Below are 14,122 nucleotides of genomic sequence, written 5' to 3'. Positions count from 1 at the left end.
GTGAAAATAGCCCAGTACGCGTAGTGAAAAACTCAGGCGACGCAAGCTAAAAATAGATGACTTTACGCGCGCTTCTGCGCACGCTCAGAACATGTTTTTTTTTCCCTCTGAAAGTCCGCGCGTCTAAAATCTAAAGCTCCCTATTGCAACACTGGCAAAAATCCTATAAATATGCAAAGATGCAAGATAATTGTTTCTCTTTCTTTGCCCCCCCCCCCCCCCTGCACCTGGGAGAGATGAAGTGAATATTTTTTTTTTTGTTAATATATTAACAATGGAGACTTGGTATAATCCATGGCATTATCTTGTCAGATTATATGCGATTGCTGGTCACTCTGTCAAACTAAGTTCCTTGTAAATCTTTTTTTTTTTTTTTTAGTCCGATTTTAATGCACCCTTTATTGCTGATTTTTCTTTGCTCATTTAAAAAACAAAAAAAAAAAAACCAAAAAATAAAAACAAAACTACCCCCTCACTCAAGCAGAGCCGGTGTGGAATTAAAGTACAAATTATAAAACATCATGGCATCACACGCTTGTTTTGCACTATCCACGCTTACTGTTCCAAAGACCACTGAGTCCCATTTTAGCGTGATACTTGGGGAGATACTTGACTGGTGATTTAATATCCCTCTCAAAATTGTATTGTGTGGCAATAAATCTTGCATTGATCCCCTCCCCCCTTTTTTTGTGTATGTGTGTGTGTGGGGGGGGGGTGAGGAGGGTTATGGCTAACGAACAAAAACTTAATTTTCAGGGTATACTGCAGTTTTATGAACCTACAGGGAGAATTGTAGGTTCACATACTATTCACAATACAGTTGTTTAGACTTATCTCTTCCACGCGGATTGCAACAGTTACTGTGTCTATACAATCGTGTCAGCAAACGCTTTCACTGTTGTACAATGTAAAATGATTTTGATGAAACGTCTACAATTCTGATCTATTGTCCAATTTCACTCTCGGAATATAAGTCATCTTGAACATAAAGTGGAAGAGCACCCTACAATAGCAAAATAAAGTAGTTTTTTTTTTTCAGGTTGCAATTTCATCGGACAATGATATCGTATTAGATAGGTCAAACCTGTCTCTAGCGACCACCCAAGGGAAACGACAAAATGGCCACTATTATAGACAGGTGGCCGCCGGTATAGTCGGTGACCCGTTTTTTAATTACAACACTTGCATTGTATAAAAGCATTGATAGGCCTATACCGCATGTTTTTCTTAAAGAAAAAAAAATCAGTTTGCATGGGCAGCTTTGATATGGGGATTTTTTATTGCGCAATTTGCTTTATTTTATTTTATTTTGTTTTTAGCCTACTTCTGTTCCTTTTGATTTTTAGAATAACATTTCGAGCCTGAATGGGGTTCACGAGCGAGTTCGAGCCCCCCGCAGGGATCGATAATGTGCCAAGCTGACATAACCCCCCCCCCCAAGTATCCTATTGTCCTTTTTCAAAGGAATTTTAATCACTATAAAGTCAGCATTTTTGGTAAAATTATTCTAGGATGTTGATACACTGTATTAGGATCTGTCTTTGCCTGTTCATCTATTCAGGGCGGCAAGTTGTCTAGTTAGTGGTAAGACGGCATTTCACGGCGAAGAGCTGTGTTTGTCAATCATAATACCCCAATTATCTGTGTAATCGTGATTACCGTCCTGCCCCTGCTAGAGTTCACGCAGTGAACGTACAGTAAAAGAAGATTAACTTTTTGTGGTACGCAGTTAGATATTTACCACGGGATACAAAATGAGCGGCCGCAAAACTGCTCCAGAGTGAACGGACCTTTGTGACCGCTGTATAAAGGGTCTATAATACAGCAATTTCATGCGGGGATTTTTCAGTGGCCGCTATAAGCAGGTGGCCGCTAAGACAGGTTTTACTGTAGATTGCAATGATTATTCATTGCAGAAGTCCAAAACAATACACAATCATGCCAGATATTAAAGAAGTCGTCTCTCTCTCCGCTCAACGGGATGGGTACAGGATGGGATAGCGCTTTGACGGCGCGTACGGACACACGTAGCCAACTCAATTCAACGATCGTAAACCAACTGATCCCCCCTAATGCACGCGCGTACTCTCCGTACTCACAGCTTGACCTTTGACCGTCTCCTTATGAATCCTGAAAAATTGCTGCGGTGTCTGCGACTAAATTCCATATGCTGTTAAATTTCACTGAATTCTACCCTACGGTGCGATGATCTTCCCATCAAATACTTCTTTGGTGTTTATCCTTTAAGACTGAAGGGGCAAGATTTGTCAATTTGCAAGCAAGTATGAATGGTAAGCAACAATGAATGGGACTCTTGTCGCTCATCGGGACATTTCTGTCGGCTATCCGTCTGTCTTGTGTATGCTGTCTGGGTCGCTGGCTGGGAGCTGGTGCGTGCTCTCTGTTTTTGTGCATGCTGCATGGCTTCCCGTCGCGTTGTGTGCTGGTGTGGATGGTGGAAGTGCATGGATGGATGAATGTCCCCATTATAAACTGTCACTAATATAATGTAATGCAATGGAGGTTGTGGTTGTGTGCCTAGAAACAAGCCAGTGCAAGTTGAGCTATTCGAGAGAGAAAGTGAAAAGTTATGATCTGCCTCCTTACTTTAATTTTGTAGCGTAGCAGCACCAGCAGTTAACAGTTTCTAGTGCCAGTATGGCAGTATTAAATGCGGAGTAGAGTTTCCTCTGGCCTTCCTGCCCTGTAAGCTGAAGTGTAGTGTTGAACTTGTTGAAGTGCCTTCCATTATAAAATCAGCAATAATGGATTTATTTTTTTTTTTGGCAGTTTTTTGGCATCTTTTTGGCAGTCTGGGTATCCAGGCCAGGGGCAGGGCAGGCAGGGGGCCCAGGTTTAGAGACCACACAAACAGTTTTTACCTCCAGGTGACTTAGGCCGCGTTCATGCGAATTTCTTAGCCAGAATCACAAACATGAATCATGATTCAAAAAGGCGTTTCAAATCACGGTCTCAGCGGAAGAGCATTCAAGGGGGTTCGCAATGCTGATTCTGGCTCAGCTCATCCTTTGCCATTGCGCAGCGCACTGCGCAATTTGACCTGATCTACCACGTCTCTGCAATTCGAGCCAGACCCCCTTATTCCAACTGTACAGGCCTTTACGTTTTTATTTCGGTGAATACTTTACGATAAGCTGTGGCATTCAGGCTCTGCCCACAGTCTACAGATCGAGGAACAGATCGAGGAATAATCCTAATTCTTCGTCTCTCCAATTGTTTCCCTTGGTAGACACAGCGCTGCAGCCATTACTTTTATCAACTCAATCGGAGAGTAATTACATGTATTATTATATTAAACAGTTAACGTTAGATACTAGCAGAGAATCGGGTGTATGGCGTTGATGTAAACAAACAAGTGCAAGTATGGTACCAAAACACACGATTCATAAGACGTACACAAGCGCGCGAACAGAACTAGAAGCTGTGTGTGGGATACCCCATGAGACACGCATGCGCACAGCGCACAATGACGTCATAGAATCATGATTGAAATCCTGGTTGCGTTCATGCGGTTCTGCGATCGTAATTCTGGCAGAATCATGATTCAAAACGCCCTTTCTTCCGCGTTTCAGATTGGCGTTTTGAAACGCGTTTAAATGGAAAAATCGCATGAAAGCAATGCAACTAAACACGTTTAGCGACTAAACGTGTTTACAAATGCAATTCTAGTTTCGCATGAACGCAGCCTGTAATTGATGATATTTTAGGTGACACTAACCAGAATTATATTCTTACAATAAGCATGTCTAACTGTATACCAGTAAGCTTCCTTGTGAATGATGAAAATTATGATGCAGATTTGGCCTTAAAAAAAACACAAAAAAACCCCCAAAACAAACAAACAAAAACCCTGCTGTGTGTAGCTGGCCACACATTGTACACATTGCATGTTTTTACGTAATTAATGATGTAGGCCTATCGCCTATTCGCATTGCATGTTAAACGTGTGTGGCTGTATCCAGCAATGGGGGCCGTGGCTACATGTATAACCACACGCAAGTGGCTAGATGGTAAAGACACACGCATGTGGTTGTATACACTACCTTTCTTATAAAGCTCCTGAACTGTCGGGAGAATCGAACAATTTTACCTCGTCAGTTGTTTTAAGTTCCTTTGTTGTTTTTTGGTTCCTCTCTTGTCGCTCTGACCGAGAGAGTGAGAGTGAAGTAGAGAACAAATGAATAATAACCTACCAAGGAGAAATTGCAGCATTTGTCTCCCAGTACCAGGACCTGACCAGTTCAAGACTGTTGTAGATTCCAGCTTTTTCTGACATTACAAAAGTGACAAGCTAATTTCAGTGTTCAGATGATGCCTGTATGCTAGGCATAATGTGCATTGGCATCGGGAGTAGCGAGTGAGTAGCGAAGTGGTATCTCTGTGATATTTTTAGTTATCCAGCAATATTTATGACATAAACTTTGTTATTGATAGCCTTGGTATGTGATGGCATCATTGAAAAGCTGAAACATGTCAGAAAACATGTCTGTAACCTAAAATATCAATAAGTGTCAGAGTCAAAACAGTGTGTGGCCTCTAAACCCCTGGATTGCCCTGTCTGAGAGAGCATGGTGTACAATTTGCAAATCTCTTCTCACACATAAAAATGAGCAGTGGTTGTGTGATTGTGTGGTTAATATGATCAAAATCTTCAATGCAATAATCCCAACAGATTCCTACTTCTTATTACTTCACCACTTACAAGGAAAGATCATTGGTTCTCTATTAAAACTAACAAGAGAAGGTACTGTTGGGATGTCTATACCGAATGTCTAGACTTCTTAAGCACTAGACTTGAGTTTTCATGGTCATGTGATGATTCAAAACACCAGTTTTAATGTGTCAGTTATGTATGTAAGCATTATCCATGTACATGTACTTCTGTAGGATATCAATCTTGCCTCTTTGTAGTAGTTTACAAGCTTAATGCTTCAAGTGTGCAAAGACACCCGTGTTACGAATACCTAATGATACTGGACTTACACTTTTGTAGTTTTTACAGTGCAGTGTATTTTTTGTGAGACTCTACCAGACATAAGTACCACAATATGAACATTATGAACATAATGTAATATTTTTCTATGGGTAAACTTTTTGTAAGGAAGACACAAAAAAATTAGAGACATGAAGAAATAGGTTTGAGCAAAGCTGAAATCAAGGTTGGCAATGATAACGGTCTTGTGCTTTTACCATAGAAATGGCCTTCTCGCAGACAGGTTGATGAGTTTTTCGTCATTATTATTGATTTTTATTATGTGGCGAGGAAAAAGTGACTCTTTGCTGCATTTTTTACTTATATTTTTTTTTAAGATAGTATATATTACAAGTATGAGTATATTCAGTTTACCAGCTAAAACTTCAGAACGCTCTCTGTGGAAAAGAGTCATTGTCGAAATGGGTGTGGACAATAAAGTACATTGAATTATGTCTGTACCTACATACTAGAGACCCAGTAGCATGGAAAAACATGACTGGTCCGATCGAATCAATCTTCATTTGCTGCCTACCAGGGTATTCGAAAACCATGTACAGTGTAAAACACCTGTCAGTGAATACACGTACAGTATGTGCATCAAAGGATGCGTTCAAGCGCTTTCCTATAGCAAACTGTGCCATACCGTACCCGCGCCAGAGGAGCACTCGAACGCTCCTAAAGTGTACCGTACCGTACTGTACCAAGCCAAAAGTGGACCACTTCCTGATGTGCTCCAAAAGGGTACCAAAAGCGTACCAAAAGTTCGCATGTAAAGAATGTGTGTATCATGCACATACATCATAATGCAATGATGTCATTCTCTTTCTTTGGGACAGCTGTAAGTAGTTCAGGCATGCCAGGTGAGTGACCCTTTTGCTACAAAATTAAATGCATGACCTCTTCTAAAAATAACTCATGACTATTGAGGTATGCAGTACTTTCTCAACAGAGTGCTCGAACGCTCTAAATCTGGTACAATTCAGTACGGTACGCTTTAGTTCAGTTCGCTTTGGTTTGCTTTTGAGTGCTTAAACGCACCCAAAGAGTACCCTCATTGGTCATAGTCGACCCCAGTCAAGATTCTTTGGCTTCATGCTGTAGGTGTGTACTTTCATAGAGATCAGTGATGAAGATTTACTCGGGTACACAATTCGTCACAGAGTGTCTCGAATATAGATCCCTGAGCCAGCTTTCCTGACTCTTTAAGATGTGTACACTGTATAAAGGAGTTTTTGATAGTTGGTGTAAGAAACTGATCATTGAAGAAAAAGTAGGAATTGTTTGCTGTTGTTGTGAATTATCATATATACAATGTAGGGTATACTCAAAGTATCAGTCACATCACATGCAATGGCCTTCACAAGATACCATTGTACTGACTGGCCATTCATGACATTTACAATGTAGGTACATTTACAGCAACATGCTGTTTTTGCTGTGGATAAATTCAGCTTGGTGTTTTCATATTATGAGGCAAGAAGACTGTACTACAGACAACAAGTTAAAAACAAATTTTAAATTCTTTGAAAAGTAGTTCTAATCAAATTTCTGAATACCTGTCAGTAAACAAGATATCCTGGATGCTTTATTCAATTTGAGACTTGCATCAAATTTATGAAAATCATATTATGAAGTCACTGCGAACTGCAGACCTGTTTTTTCTTTGATCATTTGATATTGTATCAAACCCATTAAACCCATCTGTCCCAGGCAGATAATTAAGGGATGAAGTCAACATGTAACCATCCTACCCAACCTTGTCTTTGCAAAACCATCGTGCCATCTCATTTATCAAGGAAGTGTAGCAGGCACCAGGTTTTGCGGTGAATGCATAGTGATACTTGTACACAAGTCAGAGGATGCATTGAAAGTTGAACTGGATCTTTCCTGGTTAAATAAATGGTACACCACAGCATGATGACAGATAAACTGCACGTGGACATACTCCTGCTGCTTACGGCAGTCTGCAGCTGTGAGTTGGCCATCTCAGATGTATACAACTGTAGATGAAGATGGCCTACCCTTGTGCTGTGCCTGTCCAATGTGCATAATTTCTGCTCATGCGCCCAGGGTGGAACTCTATAATTGCACGGTGCATGTTAGTCATTATAGAGCAGGCAACCAATGCCTGCGTGTTGAGGTGTTTGTTAAAACCTGTGACCCCGTGAGATGCCCCTTTGAAAACCTGCATGAGGAGTCAATTCATGCTGATCAATCTTTTCGCTTCATACACACATTGACTTTTGAGGAAGCCTTGCTCATATTTATTTGCATGATAGGGTTGATGCCGTAATGCTTTCTTGCACAATATTAATAAGATTTGTTAATAAACATCGTATAATGAGAGAGACTGAGCAATAACCCTTGTTGGTCATGCTATTTGGCAGGGAAGTGGTTAATCCTTTAAAGTGATGACCCATGTCATGAAATTATATTACCCCCCCCCCCCAAAAAAAAAAAAAAAAAAAAAAAATATGTTGTTTCATTATCTTACTGCAGCTGTGAGTGAAATTTTGGAGATATTTTCAACTTTTATTTATTCCCAAGTATTAACACTACATACACATTGGAGTTATTCAAGAAGCCTTCAGGTATTCTTTGGATGATGCTAAAATTTGTTATGATATTGTTTAGGTTGGCACATAAATTGTACATTTTATGTATTGCAACCACCTCGCACAGCATTTGGAATCAGGAAAATCCAGTGTTTTGACATGCTGAGGTAAACAAATCTCATGTACTGATGATGCATGGGGATTAGAGGGACAGTTTGATGCATCTACCTGAAGAGTAGTTTTATCATGACAGTTAACTTCAACTAGCTGGGAAACTTTGTATTGGGTCACAAGGCTAGGGAAAGCAGGTCATCAAAGGTCAACACATGCTGACAAGCTGGGCTGGTGCCTGAAAGAGAGAGAGAAAGAGAGGGGGAAAAAAAGACAGTGCAATTGTAATCTCTGATTGGAATGATGAATATTTGCACCCCACCAAAAACAAAACAAAAACAAAACAAAACATGGAAGGAGAAGAAGAGAGAATTAAAGAAAGTGAAAATGAGAAGTCAGGAGGCTGACAGAAGCTTGCTTCATATCTGGACAATTTTTTGTGATTCTAATCTTTTTGTGATAAGGAAAAAAGCGTCATCTGTGGTAGAGTCTGCTCAAATTATGTACATAGTTGACCCACTTCCTCTGTGTGTGTGTGTGTGTGTGTGTCATGTATATGAGAGAAAGAACTTTAAATAACAATGTGTACAATGTAACTTCATGTTGCGTACAAATTACAGTATTTCAGAGTTGACTTGATTTTTCTGATACTGTTTTGAATGTGAATCATCAGATTTCTGCAACTTCTGCAACTTTTAGGTATATTTATAGGCCCTATGTACTAACTCAACCAGATTCACAGAATGCAAGTTTTTCTTTCTTTATTTTTAAGGAAAGTTTTATGCATGAAACCTCATGTTGTGAGGCTGACGATAAAAAGCATAATAATCTATACAGAGTACAATTGCACATCACACACACCAATGTATCCCAGTAATAGGGGATGAAAATGGAGCTCAGTATTCTGTATTAAACCTTCCATGTGAAGAGGGTCCTCCATTCATTCTCACTCTCTCCTCCTGGAGCACAAAGGATGGCAGTATCAAAGGTAATAAGTGGATTCATAATGCCACAGTTTGATCAACTGTCATTGGCATAATGGACCATCCATCTTGTTGGGTTTCATTATCAACAGAGTGGTTTCATTGTATATTTTCTGTGTACAGTTTTGCCTATACAGTAGTGCTTGTCATTGATTCTTGCTTTCTCTCCCCCCCCCCCCCCAATTGGATTATATTTCTTCAAGCACAGTTGAGGGGGTAAAATGAGTACAAGCATACCGGCAAAACTGAAACTGGAGCAGATTCACAGATGCAATGAGAAAGGATGAAGTGTGCATATAAAACGTTTAAAGGGTGTGTACAGTTCTGGTCGAGGTGAAGATTTAGCTGTTAACGTTTTGTGAGATATTCAGAAACTACTCTATGAGATGTCAAAGAGCATGCAATTCTAAGGGGTATCAAAAGTTTATTCGATGAAAATCTGTTTTGAAATGGCTGAGATATCCAAAAACAAAGTGAAACAAAGAGATACTAATAAAGTTGGGGCATGTCGCCTTTTATTATTAGCACTTTTTTGGATATCTCAGCCATTTGAAAACCAATTTTCATCAAATAAACTTTGAATCCTTCTTAGAATTACATGCTCTTGCATATTTCAAAAGAGGCTTTTCATTATCTCACTTAGGAATGTTCAAAACATGAATCCCTACCTCAACCAGTACTGTACAGTCCCTTTTAACATACGTGTACAGTGTAGCTTTGAAAATGCCATATGGCTTTAATATTGTGGTCACTTCTTGTGATGATTGAATTGGTACTGCACTGGCTTGTCTTCAATTTTGGTCTGCAGTATTTATAGTCATAGTAAATTACACATTGTATACTCCTTTGAATAGTGCATAATTTGTCATATAGAGGAAATGTCTACTTGGTTTGTTTGTCTCTTGTTTGTTTTGTGTTTTGATAGATTTTGTCATGGTCAGTGGTGTCTTGAAAGTATTTTGTACACTGTACATGTGTACAGTGTAGGTCCCATTTTGTTAATCCACAACATGTTGCATCACAGTGTGCACATTTTGCCAGATGCTTGCAACTTTTGGAAAGAAGACATACCTTCTACCATCTTGGATAATACTGGAGATTTACAATGTATAACAAAACAAAACAAAACAAAACAAAACAAAATACTTTTTGAGATGCCTGATCACACATGCTGGTCCTACTGTGTGCAGTAACTTTAATAACGAGCAACAATTTGCCCATGAAAGACATTTAGTTGTCGAAAGCCTTGTGATGAGCACAGTACAAACTGTAGGTAGTATTAGATGAGAAAAGTCTGGCCGTAACACATTGTGGAACACTATATTCTGTCCTCTGAAGTCCATACATTGTACATACATGTACAAATCACTGTATTTTGCCATCATGTCAATTTTATGCACACCTAAAAATGCAATTGTTGATTATATCTGTACAAAATTGATTTTTGCAGTAGCAACACTTTCAATAGCAAATTCACTTTATAATGTACAGTATTTCCTTTTCACCATACAAATGTATGCAATTACATATTTCTCCTATTGAAAATAGAAAAAGCATCATAGTCCATGGGAGGGACTCTGGTAAATTTCATTAATCAAATTACCCATGCAGCACTATCCGTACGTTTAATTTTGCCTAAAGCTCGTATTTCATTTTTGTCTGCTTTTACTTTTGGATTACTGAAATACATCTTTACAGTTCTATGTGAGCTCTAAGTATAAGAAAGTTGACCGAGAATAGTGAATTGGCAGTTGTACATTCCCATGTCTTGGTCCATACCTACTGTACATACATGTACACCTGTACAATGTGTATGTGCAAAATATTTGTGTGTGTACAGCTGTATTTATAAGTGTGTTTGTGAATGTAAAGAGAAACTAAGCACTGTGGTAGCAAGAAGATTTTTTAGTGATTCAAAGCTTATAAATTGGTGATTACTCAATCATTTCAACCTTGGAAGAGCCTGATGAAAAAAAAAAAAATACAGTATTTTTTATTATTATTATATATATTTTATTTATTTTTTTTTTTTTTTGGGGGGGGGGGGTAATTTCCCTCAGCATTGGAAGGAAATTGATTTCTGCAATGCAATTTTAGTAAGTTTCATGTGTGCATGTATTTGTAGTCTGTCCGCAGTTGTTTGTTGTTATTGTTCTTTTTTTTCACGTGTGAAATGTAGTGTGCAACAACCACAGTGGCTATACATTTTGTACAGTTACACCTTGTCTACATTTTCCTTTTGATATACATTATGGGCATCGAGAATTAAATATTCTCTGTCAGTGTCAGTTTTATTCCTCCCTAGCAAGAATTCAGGAGTTACCCAGAATTATTGATGAGTAGCCTTTCATGCACATTTGAGTGCTTGCGTGTATGTCAGAGGACATGTATGTGAAAACACATTAATCAGGTTTATATCTGCTGTGGCCCAAAGGCAGAGTTTAGCAGGGCCATTAGCTCAGAATTTGGAGTACATCCAGCGCAGGTCAGGTATCCAAAGTCCAGAGGAAATCCTGAATATTTCCTGCCTGTAGTGTAACTTGAAATGGATTGTTTTGATGCATTTTTACACTTCGCACAGTGATATAGTGAGACAGCCCAATTCATTCCTTAGATTGCGGCCAGCTCACATTCTGTAATCATGTGTATGAGAATGTATGTGTGTGTGTGTGTGTGTGTGTGTGTGTGTGTGTGTGTGTGTGTGTTAGTGTCTGCATGTTTACATGTGCTAGTGGTACAATGTGAATGTGTATGTTGTGTTTTGATATCACAAATAATCAGGCTGGTCAATGTGTTCTGTCTTTCTGTCTTGGCTTTCAGTGGCAATGTTCCTGAACACGCTGACTCCAAAATTCTATGTGGCCCTCACAGGGACATCATCACTCATCTCTGGTCTTATCCTGGTGAGTACTGCTACAACAAATGAGGATTCATGTTCATATACATGGCACCCCTTTTTTTATTAGCCCTCTTTATAATTTCACAAATTTAAAGCTTGTTTATGTTGCTACGTATAACCAGGGAGCACAGAACCCATACGGCTGTATATGATAAACCACCTGGAATGGTTTGGAATTGGGAGTGTATGCCTCAAATATTGAAGTGAGAGTCACCTCAAGAGAGTGAAACAAAACCGGTATTTTAAACTGGTTGAATTTGAGCAGTCTAAAATAGTTGTAAATCTTAATTATATAATTAATCATAAAAAGTCATAAATCTTAATTACTGTGAAGTAAATACAAAATCTTTTGATGAAGGAAATTTGAGAAAGCTGTAGTATATAAGATTCTACCTCATCTGTGACACTTTATTCTTATGACCAAGAGGTCATTAGAAAGTTGTCTCTGTTATTCTATTCCTGTGACTCTTGTAAAAACTTGTTTTTATTTTTTTTTTTCAGTATTGTACTTATATATCATTTAACATAGAAGGCTAATTGTCATCCTGGACAATTTTGGTTTGGTATTATTTTGCCTTTTGTGCTTGCAAATTGTACATCACCAGTGAGAAGAAACTTTATCATCAACCACACAAAACAAAAGAATGATGGCTCGTGAATACAAAGGTCCTACTCTCTTATTTCTTTTCTTTTGTGTTCAAAATAGGTGTCATTAAACTTCTTTGACAATGACTTCTTTATGCTGCATTTGCTCAACTAAAAGGAAAGGGGATTATGTTTTCTGTTAGGTCATTGACTATAGAAAATTGTTAGCTGATGTTATATTATGTGATTTTAATGGCTAATAGAATATACCAGCCATATTTGATGACTGCAGTTTGTTTAGAAGCCCACATACGTGCCATACGTACCACTTACGTGCATTTTCTATTCCTCGAAATAAAGAGGAAAGCCTTGTCACTTGGCACCATTCAAGGAAGTTGATTGCACTGAGAGAGTATGTTGGTGTGGTCAACTTTAGAGCTTCTACACAGTGTACATTGTACATGTAGTGCTGGAAATAGTATGTCTTGAATAGAACTGCTTGTTACTTTATAATTTCACATGGAGTGGAGATCATTACCGGCATGACATACAGTTCTCATTTGAGTTTTACATTTTGATTTCTGCCAGATAGTACTCCTAAAGAATGCACAAGGACTTTTGTTTCTGAATACTGTAAAACCAGAAATGTTCGTGTGCATTTTGATTTTGTGAATTTTGTGAGAGCCAAGATTTGCAAAATTAAAATGCATGCGAAACTTCTTGTCTACACTATATGCACTGAATACCTGTGACAATTCACAAAGTTTTTACATGGTATGGGTGAAAGCAGTGGTTGCAGGTTAACACTAAATATTTTCTTTGTTTACTGGATTTCTCAAGCAGTAGTGTTGACAATCATAGTTTTGAAATAAGCTGAGATATAATTCAGTTAAATTCAAAGGTAACATATGTTATAAAGGTACTACAAAATGATTAAATTAGAAGACTCTGGGTCAGATCTATACAGTATAAGACGGGGTTAAATGTTAGCCGTCATTGTAAAACCCCCCCCTTTTTTTTAAGTGGCCAAAACTTGGGGCAAAATTAAGTTAATTAGTTAGAGATCACTTGGATATTAATGACTTTTGAAGTACACTTCTCTGTGTATTGTGAAATAACTTGACAAAAATATACAATGTGTAGGTACTGTCTCATGATTTTTATTTTGTTGAGTGAAGGAGTAGTACATTGTATACGCAATTTTTATTGCTTGGATAAGTTCATTTGTGTGCACTCTACAATTTGTACAAGTTTCTTTGTGTCTTGCAGATCTTCGAATGGTGGTACTTCCGAAAGTATGGGACCTCCTTCATTGAGCAAGTGTCTCTGAACCACCTGTCCCCATGGCTCGGCGGTTCGGACAATGGAGGGGGAAACTCATCCGGCCAACAATCTCCTCCAGGTATTAACCTTGTTTCCTCTTTGTGTCATCATAATCATCATCCTTCTGTTGAGTCTGTCAACTCACTCCTGTCGTCCATATCAGCAGTGACCTGTACTGCTGATTCAAGTAGCACTGATTTTAAATTTTCAGAATCTATGAAAGGGAAATTCCAGACCACGTATAAGATAGTCTGATAAGAGAGAGTTGAATTTTATGAGCACAATGCTAAAAATTTGATAAAAATTGAATAAAACTTAAAAAAGTTATGAAACTGTGAGGTTTTGCTCCTTTTTTCCTAACAGTTCTTGAACAGTCAATACAAAAATATTATATGCTGATGAGTGAGTTGATGATGTCATCACCTCACAACTTGCCATATAGTTTGTACACAAAATCTTGAAATTTCCATTGTTTTACCCAAATGCAAATATGCCAAAGTCTTGAACCCTATGAATATATTTGAGTAATCATATTACTTCAAAGTGATTCAGCCAAGAATGACATATTTTATACTTTTATAGCAGGAATATTATTTTTTCATCATTTTTTTTTTTTTTGTACACTATCGATTGAAATTTGTGAGGCAATATCATTATCATCTCAGACATT

The 14,122-nt window shown here is 38.2% G+C and overlaps 1 protein-coding gene across 5 annotated transcripts in view; it reads left to right on the top strand.

Moving 5' to 3' along the window:
* The window catches only part of LOC140241604 (suppressor of tumorigenicity 7 protein homolog), a 54,560-nt gene that overhangs the window by 17,273 nt on the left and 23,165 nt on the right, over positions 1-14,122 (top strand). For 4 of the 5 annotated variants that reach the window (XM_072321364.1, XM_072321358.1, XM_072321350.1 and 1 more), the window contains exons 2-3: positions 11,466-11,548; positions 13,399-13,531. In XM_072321364.1, the coding sequence (XP_072177465.1) occupies positions 11,466-11,548; positions 13,399-13,531 (216 nt within the window). Of the gene's footprint in view, positions 1-2,140; positions 2,292-11,465; positions 11,549-13,398; positions 13,532-14,122 lie in introns of those variants that run through there. The other variant, XM_072321371.1, reaches the window with a different exon arrangement.

The sequence above is a fragment of the Diadema setosum genome, chromosome 2 (genome assembly GCF_964275005.1).
Source record: "Diadema setosum chromosome 2, eeDiaSeto1, whole genome shotgun sequence".
Lineage (NCBI taxonomy): Eukaryota > Metazoa > Echinodermata > Echinoidea > Diadematoida > Diadematidae > Diadema > Diadema setosum.
The sequence above is the reverse complement of the archived record's forward strand: the minus strand, read 5'-3'. Positions and strand labels throughout refer to the sequence as shown.